At 39.6% G+C, this 24,097-nt stretch overlaps 1 protein-coding gene across 6 annotated transcripts in view; it reads right to left on the bottom strand.

The window, feature by feature from the left end:
• Positions 1–22,491, bottom strand: part of ano2b (anoctamin 2b) — a 63,773-nt gene extending 41,282 nt beyond the window's left edge. The window contains exons 1-7 of one of the 6 annotated variants that reach the window (XM_039601615.1): positions 22,363–22,491; positions 16,827–17,237; positions 5,139–5,237; positions 4,617–4,768; positions 4,145–4,199; positions 4,001–4,052; positions 259–314 (exon numbers count right to left, since the gene is read on the bottom strand). In XM_039601615.1, coding sequence (XP_039457549.1) covers positions 259–314; positions 4,001–4,052; positions 4,145–4,199; positions 4,617–4,768; positions 5,139–5,237; positions 16,827–17,237; positions 22,363–22,461 — 924 coding nt within the window. In that variant the 5' untranslated portion in view covers positions 22,462–22,491. Of the gene's footprint in view, positions 1–258; positions 315–4,000; positions 4,053–4,144; positions 4,200–4,616; positions 4,769–5,138; positions 5,238–16,826; positions 17,238–19,742; positions 20,076–20,183; positions 20,264–20,786; positions 21,096–22,362 lie in introns of those variants that run through there. The other 5 variants (XM_031753409.2, XM_039601617.1, XM_031753411.2 and 2 more) reach the window with 5 other exon arrangements.
• Between the last annotated feature and the right edge of the window lie 1,606 nt (positions 22,492–24,097).

Here is a 24,097-nt window from a genome sequence, read left to right as displayed (position 1 = left end):
GTTGTTGTGATTTGGTGCTGTATAAATAAAACTGAATTATATTATCACACACAAAGTATAATTAGATCATCAAAAATTAACACAGAACAGGTAATTCTTCCTTATATATTAACTTGAGGAATCCCTGCACTAGTCAGTATTTTGCTACGTCATTTGTCAGAGTAAGATTTCTACTCCAAGAATCTTTCCACTCACTGAAAATTGAAATCTAATAAAACACATTAAAACCACCAGTGTCTCAGGGGACTTTGCACTTACATCGTGAAGAGGGAAGGCAGCGTCATACACGCCTTTAGCTATCAATGTGCTGATGCCTGAAAGAGAGAGCAGAGACGTGAGATAACCCCAAGAGAGTTTGAGTGTCATTTATGAGGGGTTTTCTTCTCCTGCTAAGCATCGTGAACTGCATCCTCTGAAAAGACGACAGCTTTTATTTGCATTGAAACAGCAAGTGAGGTTTCAACCAGAAACTCAAACAGCTGGCAGTGTTTTTAAAAAAGTGTTTGAGCCACTTACAAAGAAAGGTGTAAGCACATTTTTTATTGAAACAGAATTAAGGATTGAGGTTAAAATAACTGCTTCAGGCTGAGGGGCAAATTAATTTTTAGACAATGTAAAAGAGCACCTCCTGTTATTTATCCAACATCCAGTGCTCCATACCTGAATTCGATTTTTGAAGGATTTGATTTGAAGGAAATTCATCAATCCCAAAAGGATAAAAAAGAAGAAAAATGGTTCTTTCCCTACATGTATTACTGGGATTGATGATGGCCTGTAGCCTGTACCATTTTATAAAGTCTTATTTTCAGTATCAGACAGACTGGTTCTGTCTTTTGCCCTTGAAAGTTTATGCGTTAAATCGCGACCTGCCCGTTACCTGTCAATGTCAGGGGTGGACGCTGATGCATGACACGGCATACACAACTCTCTCTTCCATCAAACTAACTACGGTAATCAATTATCAGTGCCTCAAAGGGGACACGGACCTATGCAGCGATTATCTGTGCTATTAATGAACATCACGACCAACACACATACACCTACGCATGAATGCTCACTCAACCAGCCAGAAACAACCACAACTCCCAGTGGCCCCTGCTTCAATCTCAGCCTGACCCAGGAAGTATGACCCACTTGTAGAAGAGATGGAGTAGAACAACAGAGACAGAGAGGGAGAGTGTGTGTGTTGTGTGTGGGGGATTGTGTGTGCCTAGGGGAAAAAAAAAAAAAAGAGAGAAAATAGAGGTTAAAAAGATGCAACTCTGTTTTTCATGTCCCTTCTTGCCCTACAGCTTCATCAGTACCCGCTGGCTGAGACCTTCTGCTGTGATGGGCAAGCCAACCAAACATATGGTGGACACTAGAAATGAAACGGGGACCAGCATATTATATGGAACTGATGGGCATTATAACTGCAATGGGCAGACGCAACCATAATCTGCGTCTAATTAAATGCTACAGTTATATAAACAGGAAAGAGCTGTATTAACAAGGAATCAAGGGATACCTGATACCATGCAGCTTTTTCATGTCTCATACAGACAAACAGTGGTGGATATATTTCAATGGAAATTCCAATGAAAATACAATGAAGCCTTTAAGACAGCCGTCATCTGCGTGCCTTGCATGTTTATTTTCTAGATTACCTCAACAAATTATGGGTCACGCACAATTGCACAAACAAAGAGTGCGGCTGAACTTACATATTGACTTTACTGCTGAATGTCCCTATGGGTGTCTATGGTTAAAGGAAATGTTATTGAGCAGCCTTTCTAGGAACGGCCTGGTGGGAATAGGTTGTTGGGAAAACGATCTCTGTGTCATCCAACTATGCAGCACAGCACTCATTGTTTAGACAACCAGTTGAACGTCACTTTATCTCTCTAGAGCACAAACAGCTTGCATGGCTCCGCAACCTTCTAGAAACAACTTCTTCCTAAATTAAAAATTATTGCTGTGTAAAATTTAACTACAAATGTATAGTTTTACCTTTACTGCTTTACAACAGAGCATAAGACAATATGAGATGCTGGGGTGTTATTTAGTTTATCATCATCGATTCAAATAAATGCTGCCTGATTGCTTCACCCTGTTTGAAGGGTGCTATAAACCAGTGGTTGTAGTCAATCTGCTGTTATACCAAAGGTCATAAAATGCTCAGTATTGTATACAGATGTAAGTAGCTGGAAAAGAAAAGTCACCAGATTTCTTTAAGTTTCTTGAAGACGTTTCACCTTCATCAGAGAAGCCTCTTCATTTCTAAGACCAAATGGTGGAGAGACCCAGGTATTTAATCCCTAGTGGGAGTGTCCCTTAAGAAGGCTGTTGACCCACGATCGATTATGTGCCTCATCGCATGAGCCAAGGTATTAAAAAGGGTGTGGGTCATTATCAGCAGAGGTTTCGGGTGAAACCATTGTGAGACCTTGCCTCACCCTATCATGTGACCTATTGAGATCAAGTCTCAGAGCTCAAGATGTGAGTGGGCGTCGAGGCATCTGGGAAGGCATCTGAAAACTGGCTCGTAGTTAGCATACGGTTGCTGTGGTAAGCCAACCCAAAGTGGACAATGACAAGACAATGTTGTTCCATTTGTCATTCTGTTTCTTCCTAGTTCAAGTCTGACCTTTTTTCCTGTGCATCTTTGCTGATTTGATGAAAGCCCAATTAGGATAACCACCTGTTTAAAGAGCGTTCTTTACACATGTGTGTTCCTTTTCTTTCCTTTCTGGCTTAGAGGGAATGTTTTCTGCCCGGTGTTGTAGGATCCTGATTACTCCAAGTTTATGTTCCAGAGGGTGGCGGTGGAGTCAAAGAGTAGGTACTGATCCATGTGTGTGTGGGCTTCTGGTAAACTTCCAATGTTGAGGTTTCCTTTCTCCTCAATGTGCACAGCACAGTCCAGAAATAACAAACTATTATCCTTTGTGTCTTCCCTGGTGAACTTTATGTTTTTATCCACTGAGTTGAGGTGAACAGTGAAGGCTTCTATATCTTGAGTTTTGATTTTGACCCAGGTATCATCCACATATCTGCAGCAGTGGAAGCCTACTGAAAGTCCAGTCACTTTTCTTTCCGAGTCCCTTAGATTACCATGACCTGGATTACTGAGAACCTACACATCCATATTGTATGCAAACCGATTTTGAAGCAGGGTTTTACTGTCATAGGCTCTGATGTAGACCAGTGGTTTAAAAGTTTTTATGGCACACCAAAGAGCAAAGCAAAATTTTAAGTGACACCCATATTTATATATGTGCAGAAGATAGCCTTTATGTCATCTGGAACACCAGATCCTTTGGCACAAAAAAATAAAATATTTGCTTTCCAAGTGCATCTTTAGCTCACTTGGCACTATGCTAGCATTACTCAACTCCTCCAAACAAATGATAAATTCAGGCTGAAGGCTGTGGACATCTCCACAGCAGCTGAAGAGAAAAAAAAAAAAAGACAGGTAGCTTTTGCAGCCTTTTTTTCCCCTTTAGGTGGTTTTCTCCACACAGCAAGGTCAGTTTTTTTACTCCACACTTTCAATCGGGGCCTCAGATTTATACTGATATTGTATATTTTAATTTTATTGATAATTTTTATGCAGCTATAATAGCAATGTTTGGTTGTCAAAAATCACAAGGCACACATGAACTTTCCTCAAGTGTCTCTCCACACTATCTGGGAAGAAGCACTGGTGTAGAAATAACCTAAAATGAGTGTGTTCTGGGAGTAACCAATGACTGACCAAATTTCAGGAGGCTGGGAAGGATATGCTTGGAGGAGTGTTGCTGCTCTCCAGCAGAGGTGAATGAGATCAGTTATACTGCAAACCATTTTAGACTAGCAACATGACAATAAAAAAATTTAAAAGATGAGTGAATAACTTAGTGACTTCTATTAGGCACCAATGCCTTCAGCAAGCCACATTAGATCTGCTATTGAATGTACATTTAAACACTGATAAAGCAGAGGCACAGCAAACTTCTAATTAAATGCTTTGTATCCTCACCTATGGTTTGACAGGTTCGTGCACACACCGTCCGTCTCAGGATCTCATAAACCTGTGGAACATTTCAGCTTTTTAGACTGGAAACATGGACTAATCTTGGAAAAATATGATACATGAGGGAGCGATGTAAACATAGAGACTTACTATTCTGCCCCTTGTAGCATTGTCAAAGAAAGTGTCTTTAGATGTGATGTTGTACCTGAAGGAAACACAACCAGTGAACACTATGGTATACTATGGCAGGGCTGCTAAGGTTTTTGCAAAACATAGTCTTTTCAACTTTAAACACAAAATACACTTGGAACAACACCAAACAGGTGGCTGTGTGTTCCAATGTTTTTTTTTTTTTTTGTTAGTTAAAAAAAACCCCCACAAAAGGTGTAGTGACTTTTCTTTTTTTTCCTTACAATAAATGATTTGACATCATTTGTTGTTTAGGTTAATGAAAGGCTGTGACTATAGCATCTATAGTCAGATCAAACTAAGGATCAGACCAACTGACTTTTTCTTATCATTACTTAGTCTTATTTTATATTGAACATAAGCTCATGCTCTTAGAAACCATAAAATAAGGCTCTATAGAAAAAAAAAAAATCTGTGTTCGTATTCATCTCACAAGTGTAGCTTGTCCCTGGAGAAGCAGTGTGAAAGAAATTTGGTGCGTCCATGATCTTGATGTGGTACTTTAGGCTGGAAAGGCTTGGTCAGCGTTCTCCACACTGTGCTCATACTGGAGCCGAAACCAGTTTCCTCTTTGAGCTCATAACTCTGGGGTAACCAAAACATACAGAGTTAACCATGTTACTACCTGTTAGATACACACATCCAAAGAACTTAATGTCTGAGAATCAACGAACGAGCACTGAGTGGTACTGCAGTAATAATCCCATGTGTAAATATAATTATGGGAATGACTGTCTCTGTACTTTTAACTGAATTTGAAAAAACTGGCACACCAAAGTCTTAGATTTAATTTCTTAAATTTCCAAAACCCTTAAGTTTATTGTACTGGTTCCACATTATTCTCTTTTAGCCATTATACTTGGTGGGGAAAAAAAGAGTTACAGAGACACAGTATCAACTTCAACTGTTTTCTAACCTAACAAAAAACTGCTACAGTGAAGTACTCTGATCTTACCGTCTTGGTGGGGACTCTAATCTTGAGAAACTCGGCCTCTCGACATAATACTGGCCATGGTGCGTGGACTCTGGTAAAGCTGGGGCCATGGCTCTTTAACTGAAAAAACAAAAAGAATTAAGGTATGTTTATGTAAGCAGTATGGGAAATTAAACATGCTAATCAGATCCAAACACAGTTTTGATTGCCCATGATTCAGTGTTTACAAGCACTTACCATGACTGAGCTTGTTTTCTACCAATAATGCTGTATTGCCCTCAACTTTTTATGCTTGGGGAAATGTATTGGCAGACTGCTTGGCTGACAGTACCTGCTGTTTAAAAATGGCTTACCAGACCATCTGCCAATACTGCTTTGCAATCCAATACAGCAGACTTTGTTTTAGCAGGAGACACCTAAATACATGCTGCTCTTCACTTGATATTTTTGCTTCTCAGTGCTTTTTCCCCTCGAGGCCTTACAGTTGACATCTGCAAGGGCCAACTCAACATTTTGGTTCAACACTGAATTTTCTTTGAAATCAAGCCAGGTGCAACCAATCCTTGCCATCATTCTGACCTACTGAAAAGCTTTGGCTAGCCTGTTTAGCCAGCAGCATTCCTCTGATATCTATAAAAAATAGATGTGTCCTTTGCTCCTACAGCAAAGCCTGGAGTCGTTTGCCGTTTGTTGGTGCAGAATGTTCCTAACACATTGGAGGTTTTGTTTTTTGTGTTTTTACCCCCAACTTCAAATGTAACGCATTAATTGTATGCAAGATGAAATTCTGACTCATCTGGCTGCTAATGAATCATGTTCCAGTGCCCACACGGTAATTAGTATATTAATATTAATATGCATTAGCAAAATTTGATAATTGGTTGCTTCAAATAGCACCAAGAGATCCATGATTGAATTCCTAAATATGAGCACAATGACAAAACTTCTTCTGGATTCCTGTGGCTCAATATAAATAGAAAGTATAAGTGAAGCAACACATTTCCAAGAACTTTGCCAAAAAAAAAAAAAAAGTTTGCAGCAGGCCTGATGGAGCTGGTTTTTAGTGTGAGTGAGAGTGTAAATGAAATGAAAGCGGAGCCAGTGGGGGATGACAGCCAGGTAACCTTACCCTCCTTAGACCCCACCATTAGGTTCTGTAAGAGGGGGGGAGTGAAAAGAGAAAGGTGGTATGGCAAATGACAGAAACCTGAAACTATTCCCTTTCTCCTCTCGACTCCTACTCTCCTGAGATCTTTCACTCCCCCCTCACCACCCTCCCCTCCTCACATATATTACTGTAGCTTGTGCTGCCCGCTAGACACTGTTTCACTGACTGATTGACTGCCTCACTGTCACTCTTACTGCTCTTATTTCATTATCATCTCTCTCCCTCTGTCACATCCACACAGACTTTAGTCCCACACATCGCATACAGCTGAATGTGAAGGCACCTGAGATTCACCTCACTTTAATAAGATGTATTTGTTATAAATAATCCATATGTACGTGTACACACACACACACACACACACACACACACACACACACACACACACACACACACACACACACACACACACACACACACACACACACACACACACACACACACACACACACACACACACACACACACTTTTACCCTTTACAGATGACCAAAAATACAAGAAAAATAACTAAAAGAAACACTCAAGTAAATTATCTCACTAAAGTAAGAGGAGACTGAGTTGAATGTGAAATTGAAGTGCTTTCACCTTGTTGTTGTCCTGTTAAACAATCACCATGATCTGTCACATCACAGTATGTTTATGTGTCATGGAAAAAAGCTTATCTTTCTGAGGACTTGAGAGGTTGTTTATGCTCATCAGGCTATAAAAGGGTTACATAATTCATCCCAAACAGACAGATACTGTAAAAATCAAGGAAATTGAAGACCACTACCACTCTCCTCACGAGTGGTCGATCAACAAAGATCATTCCACGAGTAAGAGGTGTTAAAGTCTAAGGGTTTAACCCAGAGCATCGTCAAATCAAGCAAAAGTCTGCAACTAAAACTGGTCTACTGTCTTAGGTTTATGAGTCCACCACCAGGAGATCGCTGAATGTGTGGTGTGCATGGCAGGATTAAAACAAAAAAAGGACATTGCTGCCCATCTGCAGTTTGCTAAAGATCACATGGATGAGCCAGATGGTTGCTTAAACAATGACTGTTATTGGGATGAATAAGACCAAAATAGAAGTTTTTGTTTTACTGATAAGTTTTATGTTCAGATAAAGGGAGCTACTCCACTGCAGGACAACAGTGTTATCACACCTGTCAAACATGGTCTCATGGTTTTCAGCTCTTTTGTATAAGTTATATAATGAAATAGATATTTGAAATATTAGCATTTAGCAATTCCCAGAAATCTTTAGTTGAGGGGGAAACAGCAACTAAAAATATTTGACACCAGACAGTTTTTTCTTCTAGCAGATATTAGATCCTTTTCCTCAAAAACAAAACCACAAAGTCATATCATACTTGGATTTTTTGTCTCCTTTCTTTAATCAGATACTCTGCGTGTGTGTAGACCACATCCGTGCAACACTGAAAATACTATAGACCTCACAGATTTTCAAGAAACCCCTGAATATTAGGTTAATATCCCAAGAGACACATGTTATACAATCTGCAGTGCCTGGCCTATATTTGTGGGCATTTATTGATTTATATTTCAGTTCCTTTTCAACCTCCTTTGATACTCCCACAATTCATTATCAACTGTATTCCTTGTCATAAGTACCGTTAATAGAACTGTTGAACTTTACTTCCTGTGTTATTGTTAGATAAAGTTTTTACAAAATTTGAGTACACGTATCCAGAGACTACATTTCCCCCCCGAGGTCCCTCCACACCCCCAAGGGTTTACCCTCACCCCTTTCCCCATCTGCCATCATCAAAAACGCAGACACTTCAGTCAATTTAGGACAAAACAATCCAGCAGGTGTCACTCCGCACTGACCTGGTTTTTCTGTGTTTGTCAAGCAGTAAACTGATGGCTGAAAATTTTGCAACCTTACAATGGACTGACCATCTGCCACAAAACTGAGAAATAAGCAATGAATTGCCGATGCACTCCATCTCGACTTGCTCCTTTGCCTTTTTTGTAGCCCCTTGCACCAATATTCTGTTTCACCTGCTTAATCAATGTTTATCATCTTTTTCTCTATCCTTTCCTCCCTCTTCCTCAACCTCTCTTCCCATCGCTATCGCTCCATCAAAAAGCAGAGGATATAAATACCTTTTAGCCTGGAGAAGGTTAATTAGTAAAGGGATTTCCAATTAGCTCTTTATCTCTGTTGGGGGCGTAACTAGGCCGCAGCCGGGGGCGTCTTTGGGTAGGAGGGTGGTGGGTTATGAGAGGGTGATCAGGTGGGTGATGGGATGGCTGGGCAGAAAAGTATAGCAGGAAGTGGAGAGAAATCAAGAGAGATGAGGGGGACTGGGTGAGTGAGATAAACGAAGATTATAAAAAAGAAAGCAACAAACTGAAAAATGGGAAACATGGGCATAGGCAAAATTCCAAGATTGCCACCTCCAGCATCGCCTCCAAATCCCAGAGTTAAAGATGTTAACATTTTCATCAGGAGTGACAGTATGGACAAGATTAAAAATTAGTATTTCAAAGGGAGAACTCAGGTTGAGTGTTTGAGAGAAAATGTTAGAGAGGCAAAGCTGAGATAGTTGGACAGGTGTAGAGGAGGGATATAGTGGATACCCTGAACAAAGGATGTTGAATATGGAGCTGCCAGAGAGGAGGAAAAGAGTAAGACTTCAGAGGAGGTTAATGGATGTCATGAAGCAGGGCATGCAGAGGGTTGGTGTGACAGAGGAGGATAGTAGAGGGTGAGACGTGGGCAAATGATCTGCTGTGGTAACCCCTACAGGGAGCAGCCAAAAGAAGACAAAGAAAGTGTCTACAGAGGTCAAGTCAGATTTCTATAGGACCAGAAGTCCTTTTACAACCACAGCTATCGCTATCTGGTGGCCTTAAGATAGATGCATGTTTGAGGCACTTTCATTTTCCAATCCACAAGGTACATCAATCTTTTACAGCATCTATAGCTGACATCATCTGTAACTTTCTACAGATCTCTAGGTGGTCGGATGATACCTGTAAGTAGCTAGAATTTCTCTTTGTTGTTAAAATCAATTAGCAAAAAACTCAACTGTGTTAGCACTGTGATGGACTGGAGACCTGTTCAGGGTGTACCTTGCCTATCACGAAGCCCCCAGCAAGAAGTCATTCCAAGCATCAAAAATAAATAAACTAAACGCAGGAGGTGCATTGCATTCAAACTAAATGCAATGCACCTCTTATCAAATAAGCGATACTCTGGTGTGCCAGAAGCACAATGCACAGACAGATGTGTATAGTGTAAATATGTATGTTCATATTCTTACAATAAAAATCCAGTAAAATATTAGTATTCAGTTTAATCAATACCTCATCTAAAACAATAAAGAAAAATAAATTAAATGATGACAGAAATCCTGAAAAATAAGCAAAAAAGAAAAAAATTCAAATAAATACTGTAAATACAGGCTTCAACTGCCCAGGTTAATATGCTGCGCAGACCAAACAGCACCGTATTTTTCGAGTCACTCACGTCCTGGACACAAGCAATCGCCTGATATAATTGTGGTCAAATCAGATTTGGTATTTGTAAGAGTGCAAATCTGTTGGTCAGAAAGTGACATTCCAAGTAACGGTCAATGTATGAGACATTTAAGTTGGAATAAGGGACGAACAAATTTCGCTCATTATACAGGATGTCCCGGCTAAAACGGGACATTTGGCAGCCCTACACACAACTCACTTCCCACTAACCGTAGCTGACAACACTAAATAACACTGAGAAATTTTGAGAGGTGAGTAAAGGTCCCATTTGAGAACAGTTAAGTATTAAACACTTTTCAGTAATATTAACCTGCCCGTCATACACTTTCATGTTACCCATATAACTATTAGCAGTTACCCGTTAGCCACATTAGCGGTCTATTATCATGACGGTTTTGGCTAGCTGATAAGGCTAACAATAACATAACTGTTAAAGTCGAGGCTAAGCTTTAACGGTCATCAGTGTGGCCCATCTGTAATATTAACAGAGTTGATTTAACAGTTATTTTGGTTCAGAAAATGTTAAGTCCCAGATTTTAAAATATAGAAAAGCCTACCAATAACTAGGCAGAAACAGTAGCAAAGCCATTTTACCAGCTCTAATCACTCATGAAATATGATACCAAGTAACCACAAGCACAGTATTACGTCACACAAGCCAGAGACCTTGTTTGTTTTTTCTTTGTGGTATTGAAAATCATACAATAGCAGTAAAATACTCCACATCTTAGTAAAATATGTATTGTTATATTTCCAGGTAGACTGATTTATTATGGATTTTGTAATGTGCAGCATGTTTTTCATGGCAATTCACCCAGTCAAATATACAGCAGAGTAGGAGGTTTTCATACACCTTAGCCTACTTCTGAAACACACTGGTCTAGACTAGCAAGGTGTTCTACACACACAAGTGTTGTTGGATTTTTGACCCTATTCCATTTTATACTGAAAACTATTTTTATTTAATTTAATTTAAAAAAAAAAAAAAAAAAAAAAAAAAAAAGTGCTTGTGTATTAGATGGAGAGTGCAGTCAAAATGCAGGTAACCTACACTTGATACTGTGCATGCATATACTCTGTTACAGACAGGTGATGGACTGAAGCAGCAATTACTTTGCTGAAAAAGTGTCTACGTGGGCAGAACAGCACAAAAATATTAGCAGAGCACCAGTTTCGGCTCTGCATTTTTATCTACATAGTGCTGCATTCTCGCAGCACTTACTGCCAAATACACAGTCACTGTATTGGTGTAAAATGGCAGAAAAATAGTTTCATGTATAAAAATACTGTATGGGTTGCAGTTTGCATGTATAGCACAAGTATAGAGCTGTTATTCATTTGGTTAATTAAAACTAAGGCAAGATGCCGGATGAATCCTAGCATGGAGTCCACTGCAACACAAATATGCTTTATAAGATGAATGGAACATACTTATTTTTTCCAATTATTAATGTTCCCATGCCTTCATCTCAAATACTAACATTACATTTAAGTGTTTAAAATGTTTAAAAAGAAAACTTAACCCTAGTCTGTTTCTAAAAACCCCATGGACTGAAATCTTCACAAGTCCCAGCTCTACTTCTTCAATTAAAATCTCGCTCTGATTTAATTAAGTGTGTTCTCTAAGAGGATGTCCCTAAGTCAGCGCAATAATCCTGAGACACAATCAACAAGTTTGACATTTTAGTCATTCTTCTTTACCAGCATCCAATTAATCTGAAGTCAAACAGGTTGGGCACAATTAGGGTCATCTTTTTAATTTTATATAAGTATACTTTGCCACTGGTGATGCTCAATGTATATATAATAACTTTAAAACAGAACAGCAAAAACTATTCCTACTAACTCACCCAAGAATAGCTGTAGCTCAGGTACGTAGGCCATCTACCATCTCAGAGTTGGTGGTTCAATCCCTGATTGCTCCAGTCTGCATGCCAAAGTACCCTTGGGTAAGATACTAAGCCGTGAGTTGCTCCCGATGCGTTAATCAGAGTGTGAATGTGTTCAAATGTTTGATCGAAAGCTTTTAGATGTAAATAAACCCATATGGAAAAGAGATAGATAGATATATATAAAGTTTGTATCCGTCTTGTGTGAAACGTGTATGAAAAGCATACAAGAGTGAAAACCGATAAAATCCCTTGAAAAAATTATATAAATGAAACTTGTATGTTTTGGATACTTACTAAAACAATATATGACAGTAATGAGAAAGTGGCCACTTTCATGAGTAAATCATATAAGCCTTATATGATTCACTATATGAAGTAGGCCACATCTTATGCAAGTCTTTTATAAGTTTTTACTATTTCTTTTCCATATGGGAAGGAACATTTTAAAACACATACGATTCTGACTGGGGGAAAAAGACTAATGTTACCAACTTCAAAATGCTAAAACATTTCAAGCAAAATGACATTTGATATTTATCATGACCCAAGCAGTCTCGAGTGAGACACTTATTTTGAGGGATTAGGGTTAGTGTAAAAGTGTCTTCCAAAGCCTTTGGAACACATTTAACTACCAACGTAGGCCATCTGTTAATTACCTGCTTTATTTTAAGTTAGAGGTCCAGTATGTACTTTTGTGCTTCTGTTGTATGCACTTGATTACTATGATTAATGTTGAACAGCTTCACCCAATTTTATTATGTGCACACAGACTACAGTGGAAAATTGATTTTTGGTACATTACTTATAATACATGTATCTGTAAGGCTGCTTCTCACCCAGTGAGGCCTATAAAATGATGGAAGGAGAGCAGTTATGTTTGTCAGAGTGCTTGCCACTTTGTTCAAATTAAGGATATTGGGATGTTTCTTTCTCTCAGTGGCAGATTTTACCCCTAGATCCGTGAGACGAGATAAAGAGCTATTAGTCAGTCAGCTAATCTCATCCTGGCTTAGGCCCATTGCCACACTGTCAACAATCTGATTAATACTAGCCTGCAGACTCCACACACTGCCAACTGGCTGGCTGCCAGCCAACACACACACACACACACACACACACACACACACACACACACACACACACACACACACACACACACAAAAATGGGTATCATACACACGACAAGCCCTGCATTGGTAAGTTAGACACTACAGTACACTATTATGTCTCAAACATTTTAGAGTACATGAGACATTTATTCTGTTTTTGCCTTGTACTGTGTAAAAAAAAAAAAAAAAAAAAAAAATTCTATTTTTTTTTTTTACTTTACGAGCGAAACAAGTAAGCATCCCTTAAATTTACCAACTGAATTCTCTTGTTGAATCCAAAGTGCAGCAGAAGCTCATTAACTGACAAACGGAAGTTTAGCAATAACTACATTTGTACAACTTTGTGGCAGTGGGCTTGGAGCATCATTACCACAAGCAGGCAGAGCACATAGGCCATGTGTTGTGCCAAGTGCCACGCACACGCATGCATGCGCACACACATACTCGCACAAATAACAAAAGCAGGACAGAGCCACACAAGCTAGCACCAGTAACACACAATGACAGCGAAAGTGATTTGTACGTGTCAAAACAAAATTAGCCATTTTAGGCCAAAATAGGAAATCGATGCAAAGGTCAGAGCAGCAGCTGTGTCAGCTAAAGTGACCAGAATTAAAGGCTGTTAGCACCAATGAAACATCAAGGCGACTGTGGATGCTGACTCCAAAATAAACAGGATCTGCACTAACTGGACATTTTATTAGGTACACCTTGCTTTTACCTAGCTTGGACACCCTTTTGCCATCAGAACTTTCTTCATTTTCATGGTTCAACAAGGTGCTTTAAATATTCCTTTTGCTTCATAGTGACATATAGGAATCACACAGTTGCTGCAGATTTGTCCGCTGCATATCCATAATCCACCATTTCCTAAAGGTGCTCCGTGGGATTGAGAGCTGTGACTCTGGAAGCCATTTAAGTACAATGAATTCATTGTCATGTTCAAGAAACTAGTTTGAGATTATTTGAGCTTTGATGCTCAGCTGGTACTAAAGGTCTGCCAAGAAACTACAACCCCCCCCCCCCCAATATCAAAACACCACCACCGTTAGCCCAAACAGTTCATACAAGCCAGGATGGATCCACACCTCATTTTATTTGTGCCAAATTCAGATCAAAATGTCACAGGAGTAATTGAAACTCATCACACCAGGTTGTAGAACAGGTACCGTTTCCTGTTCTTAGACAGAAGTGGCAGCCAATGCTGCTTTCTACTCCTTCAGCCCATCAGTTTCCAAAGTTTGACATGTTGTGCATTCACAGATTCTGCATACCTGGGTTTTAGCAAGAGGTCCAACAACACGAACAACCATTTCCAACAACCATGCCATGCTCAAAGTCACTTCTTCCCCATGCTCAGTTTGAACTTCTACAGGTCATCTCGACCTGCCTTTGTGCATCAAGTTGCTGATATGTTAAACTACAATAAATTAAAATTTAGACTGCCAGTAACCAGAAAACAGCAGCAAAGGTAAGCCACAAGGTAAGACTTTTGCAAAAGTCTTGCGGCAAAAGGTGCGTCGCAAAACATCTGACGTGATGAAATCACTTGTGGTAAATAGACATAGCCCAGTGTACGGGGACGCTGTAGAATGTGCACACACTAAATTCAACTTGTTGAGCTGATAATTTAGCTATATTCAACAGTGAGCAATCTCTGTGTTTTTAGTAGACACAGATCCATCCATAATGGTAGAAAACACTGACAGTTAAAGGTTTCCTTTCTGCAGGCATTTACGGATGAAGGCAGAAGGCTGAATGACTCAGGCTTGACTTTTTTCTCCCATCACTCAGGTTTGCAGGTTCGGTGCAGCTTGCACCAAGTTATGCATCAGTGGGTTGCCCTTGGATACAAGCCATTTCTGACACAGAAAGCTGCCATTCTCTACAACCACAATGTTACTGAAGTTTCCGTGAAACTGTTATTAGTTGTAGAGGTTTTTGTTTGCTTTTATTGGTGAACTTCAGTGATGAATTTTGTCCATGTTCCCCACAATGCTGACATTTATCTTGACTTTCCAATTTGTAAAGCATCTCCATTTTGATGCGTGTTTATTCAAGTGGCAAATTCCTTGTATCCCCCCCTCCCTTTTTTTTTTTACCCTCCCCACACCTCAGGAGCCCATAGAGTCATGGGGTGTCTAAACCAGTACCTATGAAAATATTTATTTTATGTAGAGGAATAAAGTTTCAGAATTTCACATAAGTAGACAGAAACTGGCGATATCGTAATATTGTTTTGACTAAAATATAATCACCAACTTAAAGCCCCTAAAGATAAACCTACTTTGCAGCTGCCCTAAATTGGGACCTACTCATGTAGTTTTTCCTGTGATTTTGTTCCACAGCAGCAAGATGATTAAAGAAGGTTGAACACTTTGGTACAATCAGCAGAAACCTCAAGACAAGCATTTTGCTGGAGCAAAGTACAACTGCTATTGTTACACACAGTCTCTCCCACCTCCTTCTACTATCTGAGCCAGGCTCCTATGTAGGCGCTCACCTTAAATAGCTCAAGATAGTGTTACGTCAGATCCTGTGTAGAGGTTCATCTTCAAAAAGCCTGTGAAGTCAGTGAAGCTATAGAATTTAGCCTGTGTTCAAAAACACATTAGAGTTTAGTGTGTCAAATTATAATCCCGTTTATTTCTCAAGGATTTGGGATAAAAAACACAAAGCTTTTGTTTTTTTTTCCAAGCCTTAATAAAAGCTAATGGTGTTTACATATACCTGAACACTAGATCTACGTCTGGACTACTAAAGAACCCACTGGTAGTAAGTAGCACATTTTTCACTCCTACCACCAGATGGATTACACATGTTTAAAAAGCATCTACAACCTTGTGCAACCATAAAAGCTTCTAGCTTGGATTCATGGATTTTCTCTGGTACATAGTTGTAAAAGATCTTCCCTCATTTGGTGATTTGATAAGGTGTTTATCTGGTCTGAGGACTGGTGGTTGGTATAGGATTTGTATCATATTCATGCTCACAGCATTTTGTATCTCTGAAAATGAGGACTACATATAAAAATTGCTCTAATTCCCAAACGGATAAAGAAATACTTTTCTTAACCCTTGAACTACAGCTGAGAGTCTGTACTTCAATCACATCTTGATTGTATGATTTTAAATCAATCACGAGTGACACAGATTCTTAATCCATGGTATTTAATTTGATGTTGACCCACCCTTTGCAGCTTTGGTAGAACGGTCAAACACCGATGTCTGACGAGTAGGCCTTGCTCACAGTCTCTGCTCCAACTCATCCCAAAGGTGTTCTATTGGGATGAGGTCAGGAAACTGTGTATGCCAGTTACGTTTTCCACATCAAATTCGCTGATCCATGTCATTATGGACCTTTGCTTTGTGTTTATTCCATTTGATGATGTAAGGCTTGGATGCAGCTGATCGGTCATGGAAACCCCTTCCATGAAGCTCTATGCCTACTGTTCTTCAGCTAATTTGAAGGCTACATGAAGTTTGGAGGTTTCTGGCACAAAGTGGCAACCTCTGTGCATTATTCACCTCAGCATTGGATGACCTAGCTCTGCGATTTTACGTGTTCTACCACTTAATGCCTTAGTTGCTGTTGTTCCCAATTGCTTCCTTCCACTTTGTTAAAATACCACTTTCAGTTCCACTTCCCCTTATCCTCATCAGAGTCGCAGGGGGGCTGGGGCCTATCCCAACTACCATAGGACGAGAGGTGGGGTACCCCCTGGACAGGTCACCAACTGACACTATTTAGAATGACCAATTAACCTGATCCCACTAATTACATGTCTTTGGCCTGTGGGCGGAAGCCGCAGTGCCTGGAGAGAACCCACACAAAAATTCTGAAACTGATATCGAAGCCGTACTGCACTAGAACATACATTCATAAAATCCTTATGTTACATGCTTTACTACTTGTTCCTGTGTACACAGAGAGTACATAGAGGGGAAAGTGTCTGTTAAAGGCTACCTGTCAGCTGCATTAAATCTAGTCAGTGTTGTGCAGATGAGAATAAAAGCAGAAGCTTAACATGGCCATACACACACTCACCTCTCTGTCTCTCTCAATCTCCAAACCAGCCTCTATTAGGTTAGCCTCAAACTCCTGCCTGATTAGACGCATCTCATGGTCACCGGGCTCCATTGGCTCGCCATCTCCTGCTCCTCCAAGCTCCATGAACACCTCACTGGCGCCTGCACCCTCCCCTCCTGGAATGCCGCCACCGCCACCGCCTCCACCACCACCACCTCCACCAGGTGCCACATCTGAGGCCGCCATTGAAGGAAAGTTGCCATTAGAAACAATAGATAACCGGTCTTGTGAAACGGAGGCACTAGCAGGAGATCGTATGGAGGTGTGCCGTCGCTGATGAAAGACCAGAACATAGTCGACTTTCCGTCGGCCGTCACTGAAGTAAAGGCCTTCTCCGATGGCATGAGGACCTGAAGTTGATCCCATGACCTGTAAAACATAAATATCAAGCAAACATCAATACTGGTGCACTATATATTAAAAAAAACTAAAAGATTTAGAATAATTATAGTAGTGTATCCCAGTCAAATACAAACTGGTTATAGAGAGCATACAACACCTTTAAGCAGCAGTGGAGTTATGTAATAAGTGTTTGAATGAACTTAAACATTACTGCAGTGTTAGTGCACACAAGCACAAGTGGCTTTTGGCAGGTTCTCAAAAACACTGAAGTGAGAACCTTCAGCAGCAGAGTGGGCAGTCAGCTCACCTTTGGCTGTTTTATTCTTTATTTAGACAGAGGGAAAGCAGAGAGCGAGACTAAACATGGATGACACAAGAGGCAAAGCTCTATAGACTGAGCATGATGGGAGATTTCTTACCAGACAGCAGTATAGCAATGCAATGTATGTTGTTGTATTACTCTGTTACGCTTTAACCTAAACACACACTGTGTTTCGGTTGAATACACATCAGGTTTTTTCACATAACGCCAAATCAAAGCGAGTGTCATCTTTATACTGTAAGGTAAAGACCAGAGTATTCTGGAGAAAACCCCAACAGTCAAACAATCCCTCATGAGCAAAAACTTGGTGAGAGTGGGAAGGAAAAACTGCTTTTAACAGGAAGAAACCTCCAGTAGATTCAGGCTCAGGGAGGGGTCAACCATCTGCTGTGACCAAAAACAGGACAAAACAGAGACCAAGGGAGAGAGATGTACCACATGAACAATCACAAAGTGCTTACATAGTGCTTTAAACTATTTGCACATGAAATAGACTAATACGCTAAAAAAAGAAAAGAAAGAAAAACGTGCTAAGTTTAACAGCTTGGTTTTAGAAATATCTGATATGATATAGCTGAAAAAGTTAGCATCACTATTAAAAGTCATTTTGTTGAATTTGCCAATACTTAATATCACTAAAGCTGATTGAAAACTACATTACAAGAGCAACTTTAAGACAACAGTATAGGCCTAATCCTTTTTTTTTTTTTTTTTTCCACAGGGAGAGAAAAGAAAGAGCGAACTTCACTCAGAAATGGAGAAAGATAAGACAGACAGGACAGAAGAGGAAGAAGAGAAGTTAGATTTAAAGGTAAGAACTGCTCAGTGGTGTTTGATGAATGGAAATTTAAAGCTTGCATGCAAGTCCTCATGTTTTTGTGGCATTATGGGTTTTTTCATATTGTGAAACATGCAGCAAAACAAAATGAGGCATGATTTAAAGGGTACCAGAGCTTAATTTAGTTAAATGATGATGATGCTTAGATTCATTCACTTAATTCCACCTTTCATGCCAACTTTATACCCCAGAGTATAAAGACAGCATAAACAGCATACTGTCAGTGTAGAGGATGGAGATTAGTCAGGACAACTCATGAAACACCTACTGACATCTTGTCAAATGCAGTGTAAATCCACAAAGATCACTATACCTCAGAGCAGCAGTATCCCCAATCAACTGATCACAGCAGGTATATTAAGAAAATTTACTTGATCTCTCAATAAAAATAATTGTGAGTTGTGATTCTTGCTCCTACTTTGGGCCATTTCAACTGATTTTAGGGTTCCCCCACCTGCTGAATCCCACTTTAACCTCTACCCTACTCATTTTCTTCTTTAGAGGGAAAGTCACCCTCTACAATGCAGGCGACAGAAAATGGAGCTCTTTAAAAAAAAAAAAAAAAAAAAAAAAAAAAAATTCCTTTTGTCTACCTGATTCAAGTTGAGTACCTTCATTAGAATTAAAATTTAGACAGAAATCAAGTTTGTACTCCTGTCTACTAATATTTTTATGTGACATTAATATAGCACAAAATTCAGTTTCCTTTTCATAAAAATAGATACTAGCATTAAATAGGTAGTAGAAACATCCTCCAAAGAGCTACTTTTTACTTTTTTTACAGTACATTTCAGAACCTGCACTTTTTCCACGTTTACTGGAGTAAATAAGATGAACCAGTTCTTGAACTTTTACTGGTGCATTTTTTAAACACTAGTATCTGTGCTTCTACTTAAGAACAGGATGTCATGATTACCAGTTCACTAATGTGTACTCTATATCACTTTAATGATGCAGCTGATGGTCTTAATTTCCTATATATTCCTGAGTAGCATGATTTAAAACAATGTGATTAGAAGCTAAATAAAAAATAATGTTTTAATGCAATATATAGTAGAGTAGAAGCAAAGAAACAAGCATGACAGAAATATTTCTTTTTTGGGAGAAGCAGTGCCACCCCATGCCCCTGGCAAACACATTGCAGCAAATGACTGAAGCAATTCTAACAAAAAATGACCAAAACAATAATTAATAATAATAATTCCCTTAGCTACCTTCAGCTTGCCCATTGTTAACCAAACAGACACCACACCAAACAGCTAGGCCTTTTTTTTAGACATTTAAATTCCTGTCTATCTCGCCAAGTACTGAATAAATTTAAACCCCGGTAGAACAAACCCAATGAGTGTAAATTCAGGAAGGTGTGCATTACCGACTTATTTCATGGCTCAGGCAAGTCAAAACAAGTTTAGATGTTCCTGAAGCATGTTTTGCCAAGTCTCACCAGATTAGCTCATCGGTGTAGTTTATTCAAGGTGTTTCTTTCTATCAAGCTAATTAGCTGCACCTGTTGGATGAAAGACCCTATTTCCCCTTTGAGCCGTATCTTCACTCTCAGATTCCACCACCTTCGTTCACAAAACTCCGTGTGAACTTTAAAAGTCGCTGCTGAGCGGACTCCCAAGAAAAGCGGAGTTAGTATAGCGCCGACCGACTTGGGTCTAATCAACAGACACCTGTGTAAAGGTGTAAATTACTCCAGCGCATTGTTCCTAATGTCTCGGGTGTTCTTGTGCTTCAGCTACACTTGCTATTACAAAAACTGTTTGCTGCATGTGTACAAAGTCTATAGACTATTACTCAAATTACTTACGAAATTTCTAATTATTTTGACTGCATAACAATACTGTCTGTACTGCTCTACAGGACACACAAACGCTGCTACAGTCACGCTCCTGGAGCTTCACTATAGTGCTTATGTTTGCTCACACATAACAGAGAGCGAGAGAGACAGGTGTGCAGGGATTTTTAGTTGCTTTAGTTTAACCAGTACCCAGAATCCCCCGGTAGTTGTTGTTCTGTTAAGAGCTTAATGAAAACTCCTGGGAAGACCTTCCCTGGAGGTTGCCAAACCTTTTACTGAGCCTCACCTGTCTGCTTATCATAAAGTGGAATAAGATAGCCAATTATGATGTTCTCACATGTATAATCGAAAGCGTCGTCTTACGTTTCTTGCAGCCCCCAGGACAAATTAACTAATTATAGGTTCCAAGTAGATATAGTAGTTGGAGGAACACTTCAAATCAAAAATTAAAGCCGAGTTTCCGGCAATGTCACCAAATGTAAAACGAATATGAAAACTACCACAGAGAGTCCTAAATATGTCACGAACACTGAGGTGTAGTAAAAACTAACTCCAGACTACGACCAGAAGACCAAGAGAGGCGGCGTGCGGAGAGGCTGCCGTTGTACTTACTGGGATCTTGTCTTCACTCGGGGAGACCTGCATGCTGTTGCGCTTTAAAGACACACAGAGGAGTAGTGGGAGAAGAAGAAGAGCAGGAGTGAAAGTTGGCGGTTTAGGCAGAAAAATACCTCCGGATTCATCATCCCTCCCATCCCTCCCATCAGATTCATGAAGTCACTCCAGTTAGACAGTCCAGGTGGAGCGACGGATCGCGTGTCTCAGGTTTCATTATTTTCTTTGTCTGTCAGATGTATGAGGCAGTGCGTATGCAATCGGCAGCCTGATCACATGCTGGTGATACCCATCTAGCCAACTGTGTGATCTGGAGGCTGCCTGCGCGCTGCCTGCGCTTTTGGCACGGAGCGTCCCACGCTGTAAAAAATGCCCATCTCCAATATGTTGTTTTGGTCTTACTGCTCATAGCGACTTGTATACTTAAAAAAGGGAAAAAAAATCACCCTCAGTTAATTTAAAATTTTGAATTTGATTTTTTTTTCTATTTTGAATATACATGTCGCTATATTCAAAGATGTAAATTGTAAAATTACATTTTACATTGTATTTATGTAACAAAATTACGTGGACATTTTACATTATTAGCTAAAATCATCATTTTGGGTAGATTTTTTTCTTTTTTTTCTTTTTTTTTTGTATATGACATTCAATCACCGGAAAAAAAAGACCAAATTTATTTACAGTAAAACATAGGACTCCCCAAAGTGTTTGTTATTTTTCATTTTTAGTTTTAGGTAAGGTGGTTAGGATGGACACTTTTTGCAGCGTGGAGAGAGGGAGCAGCATTGGCTGCTTCCACACTTCGGTGATGTAACTTGCAGGGAGACCTGTGTTTTCACATCATTAAAGCAGCAAAATGTTTTTGAAACAGTGCTTTTGTGCCCCAGCAGCATATCTGTGCTTTTCACAGCATGTCAGTTTTTCTATTTTAAATTTGAAAGATTTTTCTTTCTTTTTGTGCGTTTGTGTTCATGTGATGGACGGACTAACGTACAAGTGTAAGGAAATGGTATGCAAAAAAAAGAAAGAGAAGTGAGCACATTTTTGTGTTGCAGCAGTATATACATGTTCTGTGCACTGTGTTTTGAAGCATTATAAAGGGTGTATTGTAGAACACCACACACACACACACACACACACACACACACACACACACACACACACACACACACAGATGGCACATAACCCCAGCTTTTGCCATTAACCAATTTCCACTGTCAGCCTTCTTATTCAGCTCAAGTCTTTTCCTTAATCTTACATTCATTTTAAACTTCTTCTCAAAGTCAGTCCGAGGTGATTCTAGGATTCTAGGCTGTTCAAATATCTCAGGTGCAACTTTTATTTTGAAAGAGTACAGGAACAAACATCATTAAACCTCAGAGACTGGCCTCAGATAAGACTGTGATTATTATCACAGTCTTATCTGGGGTCATTTTAATGAGACATGATAAATCATACAATGATGCAATGCAATGAAACACATTAGCTCACAGGAAATATTATGTGATATGTATATTAAATATTATTATAGTTCCCCACACATGCACATTTTCTCTGGTCCTGTAGTCACCTGTAGCAGACTTTGCGATTCCTCAGCCCATGGTTCTTCTTTATAAGGTCCAGGCTCCAGGGTGCTGTAGGACATGGGTTCCAGTCCAATCCCGGACATGTCCTTGTTCAGGTACCACAGCGCATCACTATGGATTGAAGAAGATTCGCTGAGTACTGTGGCCACTCGCTTGAAGCCTGCACCATTAGGCCATGACTCTGCAAAACATTCATTTTGGAAATTAAACACAGCTGCAGATTATTCAATTAATTCTAACAGTGTGTGAACTGATATTGTTCACATATCAGTTAGCTTTATTTAATACAATTACTGAAGAAACAGCAATGTATATGTATATGTATATGTAGAAAAATCTGTCTATAACGAAACACAAGTCTCATTTGGTGTGATTTCATGTGAAGTCACACTCACGGTGTGACTTGAGTAACCGGGTGCAGTGAGTTTCTGAAGTTACTGGCTTCCAGGTCTCAGGAAATTTCTATTTCCCCTTCAAGACATAGTTCAACACATAATTTCTCCGTAAAACCCCAAACTGACCACAATTAAGATTAAATATGTTAACCGGCAAACTTCCTAAGAACTTAACAACAAATTTAGTTACATTTGAAGCAAACTAGACCAATTGTTTCCATCCATCCATTCTCTTCTACTTATCCTTTTCAGGGTCGCAGGGGGTGGAGCCAATTCTAGCTGTCTTAGGGTGAGAGGCGGGGTACAACCTGGACAGGTCGCCAGTCAGGCTGTGTAACCATTGTCCAATTGTTTCTGTCGGACTTGTGTTTTAATGCTAAGCTGCAGACTATTGTGGGACACATCTGCTGGTCTGTTCACTTAGCCAGGATCTGTGGATAGCAGATAATGGCTATCCAGTTCAAGACTAATTGTTTGTACAGTTTTTAAAGTTAGTGTCTAGCATCACATGACAGCAGATGTTTTTGAAATGGAATCGCTCTTTTACTCTCCACCTGGACTGTTTACCTGCATGTAACCAAAGACTGCTCAAACAAGCCCGGTCATTAAAACTGGGACTACAGGTGTACTACAAACAGAAACTAGAAAGTTTCCAGTGCCTGAAAGCTTTTCCTTTGTCTACATATTTTCCACATTTACATACAGATACAGTATTCACAGCGCTTCTTTTCTTCAACATTTTGTCATGTTACAGCCTTATTCTCGTATGGATTTCATTCATTTTTCACCTCAAAATTCTACACAAAATCCCCCATAATGACAAAGAGAAATTCTTGAAAATGTATTAAAAAAGCAAATACAAAAATATAACATGTACACTCAAAACTGAGCATAGGTGCATCCTGTTTCCACTGATCATCTCTCTGATGTTTCTACAACTTGAGTCCACTTGTGTTAAGTTGATTGGACATGGCTTGGAAAGGCACACACCTGTCTATACAAGATTCCATCATGTACAGTTCATGTTAAAGCACAAACAAAGCCATAAAATCCAAGAAATTGTCTGTAGACCTCTAGATAGGATTGTATCGAGGCACAGATCAGGGCAAGGGTGAAGAAAAATTCTCCAGTATTTAAGGTCCCAATGAGTACAGTGGGCTCCAACATCCATAAAGGGAAGAAGTGAGTGATCCAGAGTTCTAGTTTTACTCTGTGGAGAAAGGAGAATCTCCCGAAAGGACAATCATTTCTCCAGCACTCCACCAATCAGACCTGTATGGTAGAGTGGCCAGAAGAAAGCCACTTCTTTGATAAAGGTAAATGA

The sequence above is a fragment of the Oreochromis aureus genome, linkage group 17 (genome assembly GCF_013358895.1).
Source record: "Oreochromis aureus strain Israel breed Guangdong linkage group 17, ZZ_aureus, whole genome shotgun sequence".
Taxonomy (NCBI): domain Eukaryota; kingdom Metazoa; phylum Chordata; class Actinopteri; order Cichliformes; family Cichlidae; genus Oreochromis; species Oreochromis aureus.
This window is presented reverse-complemented; position numbering and strand designations above follow the sequence as displayed.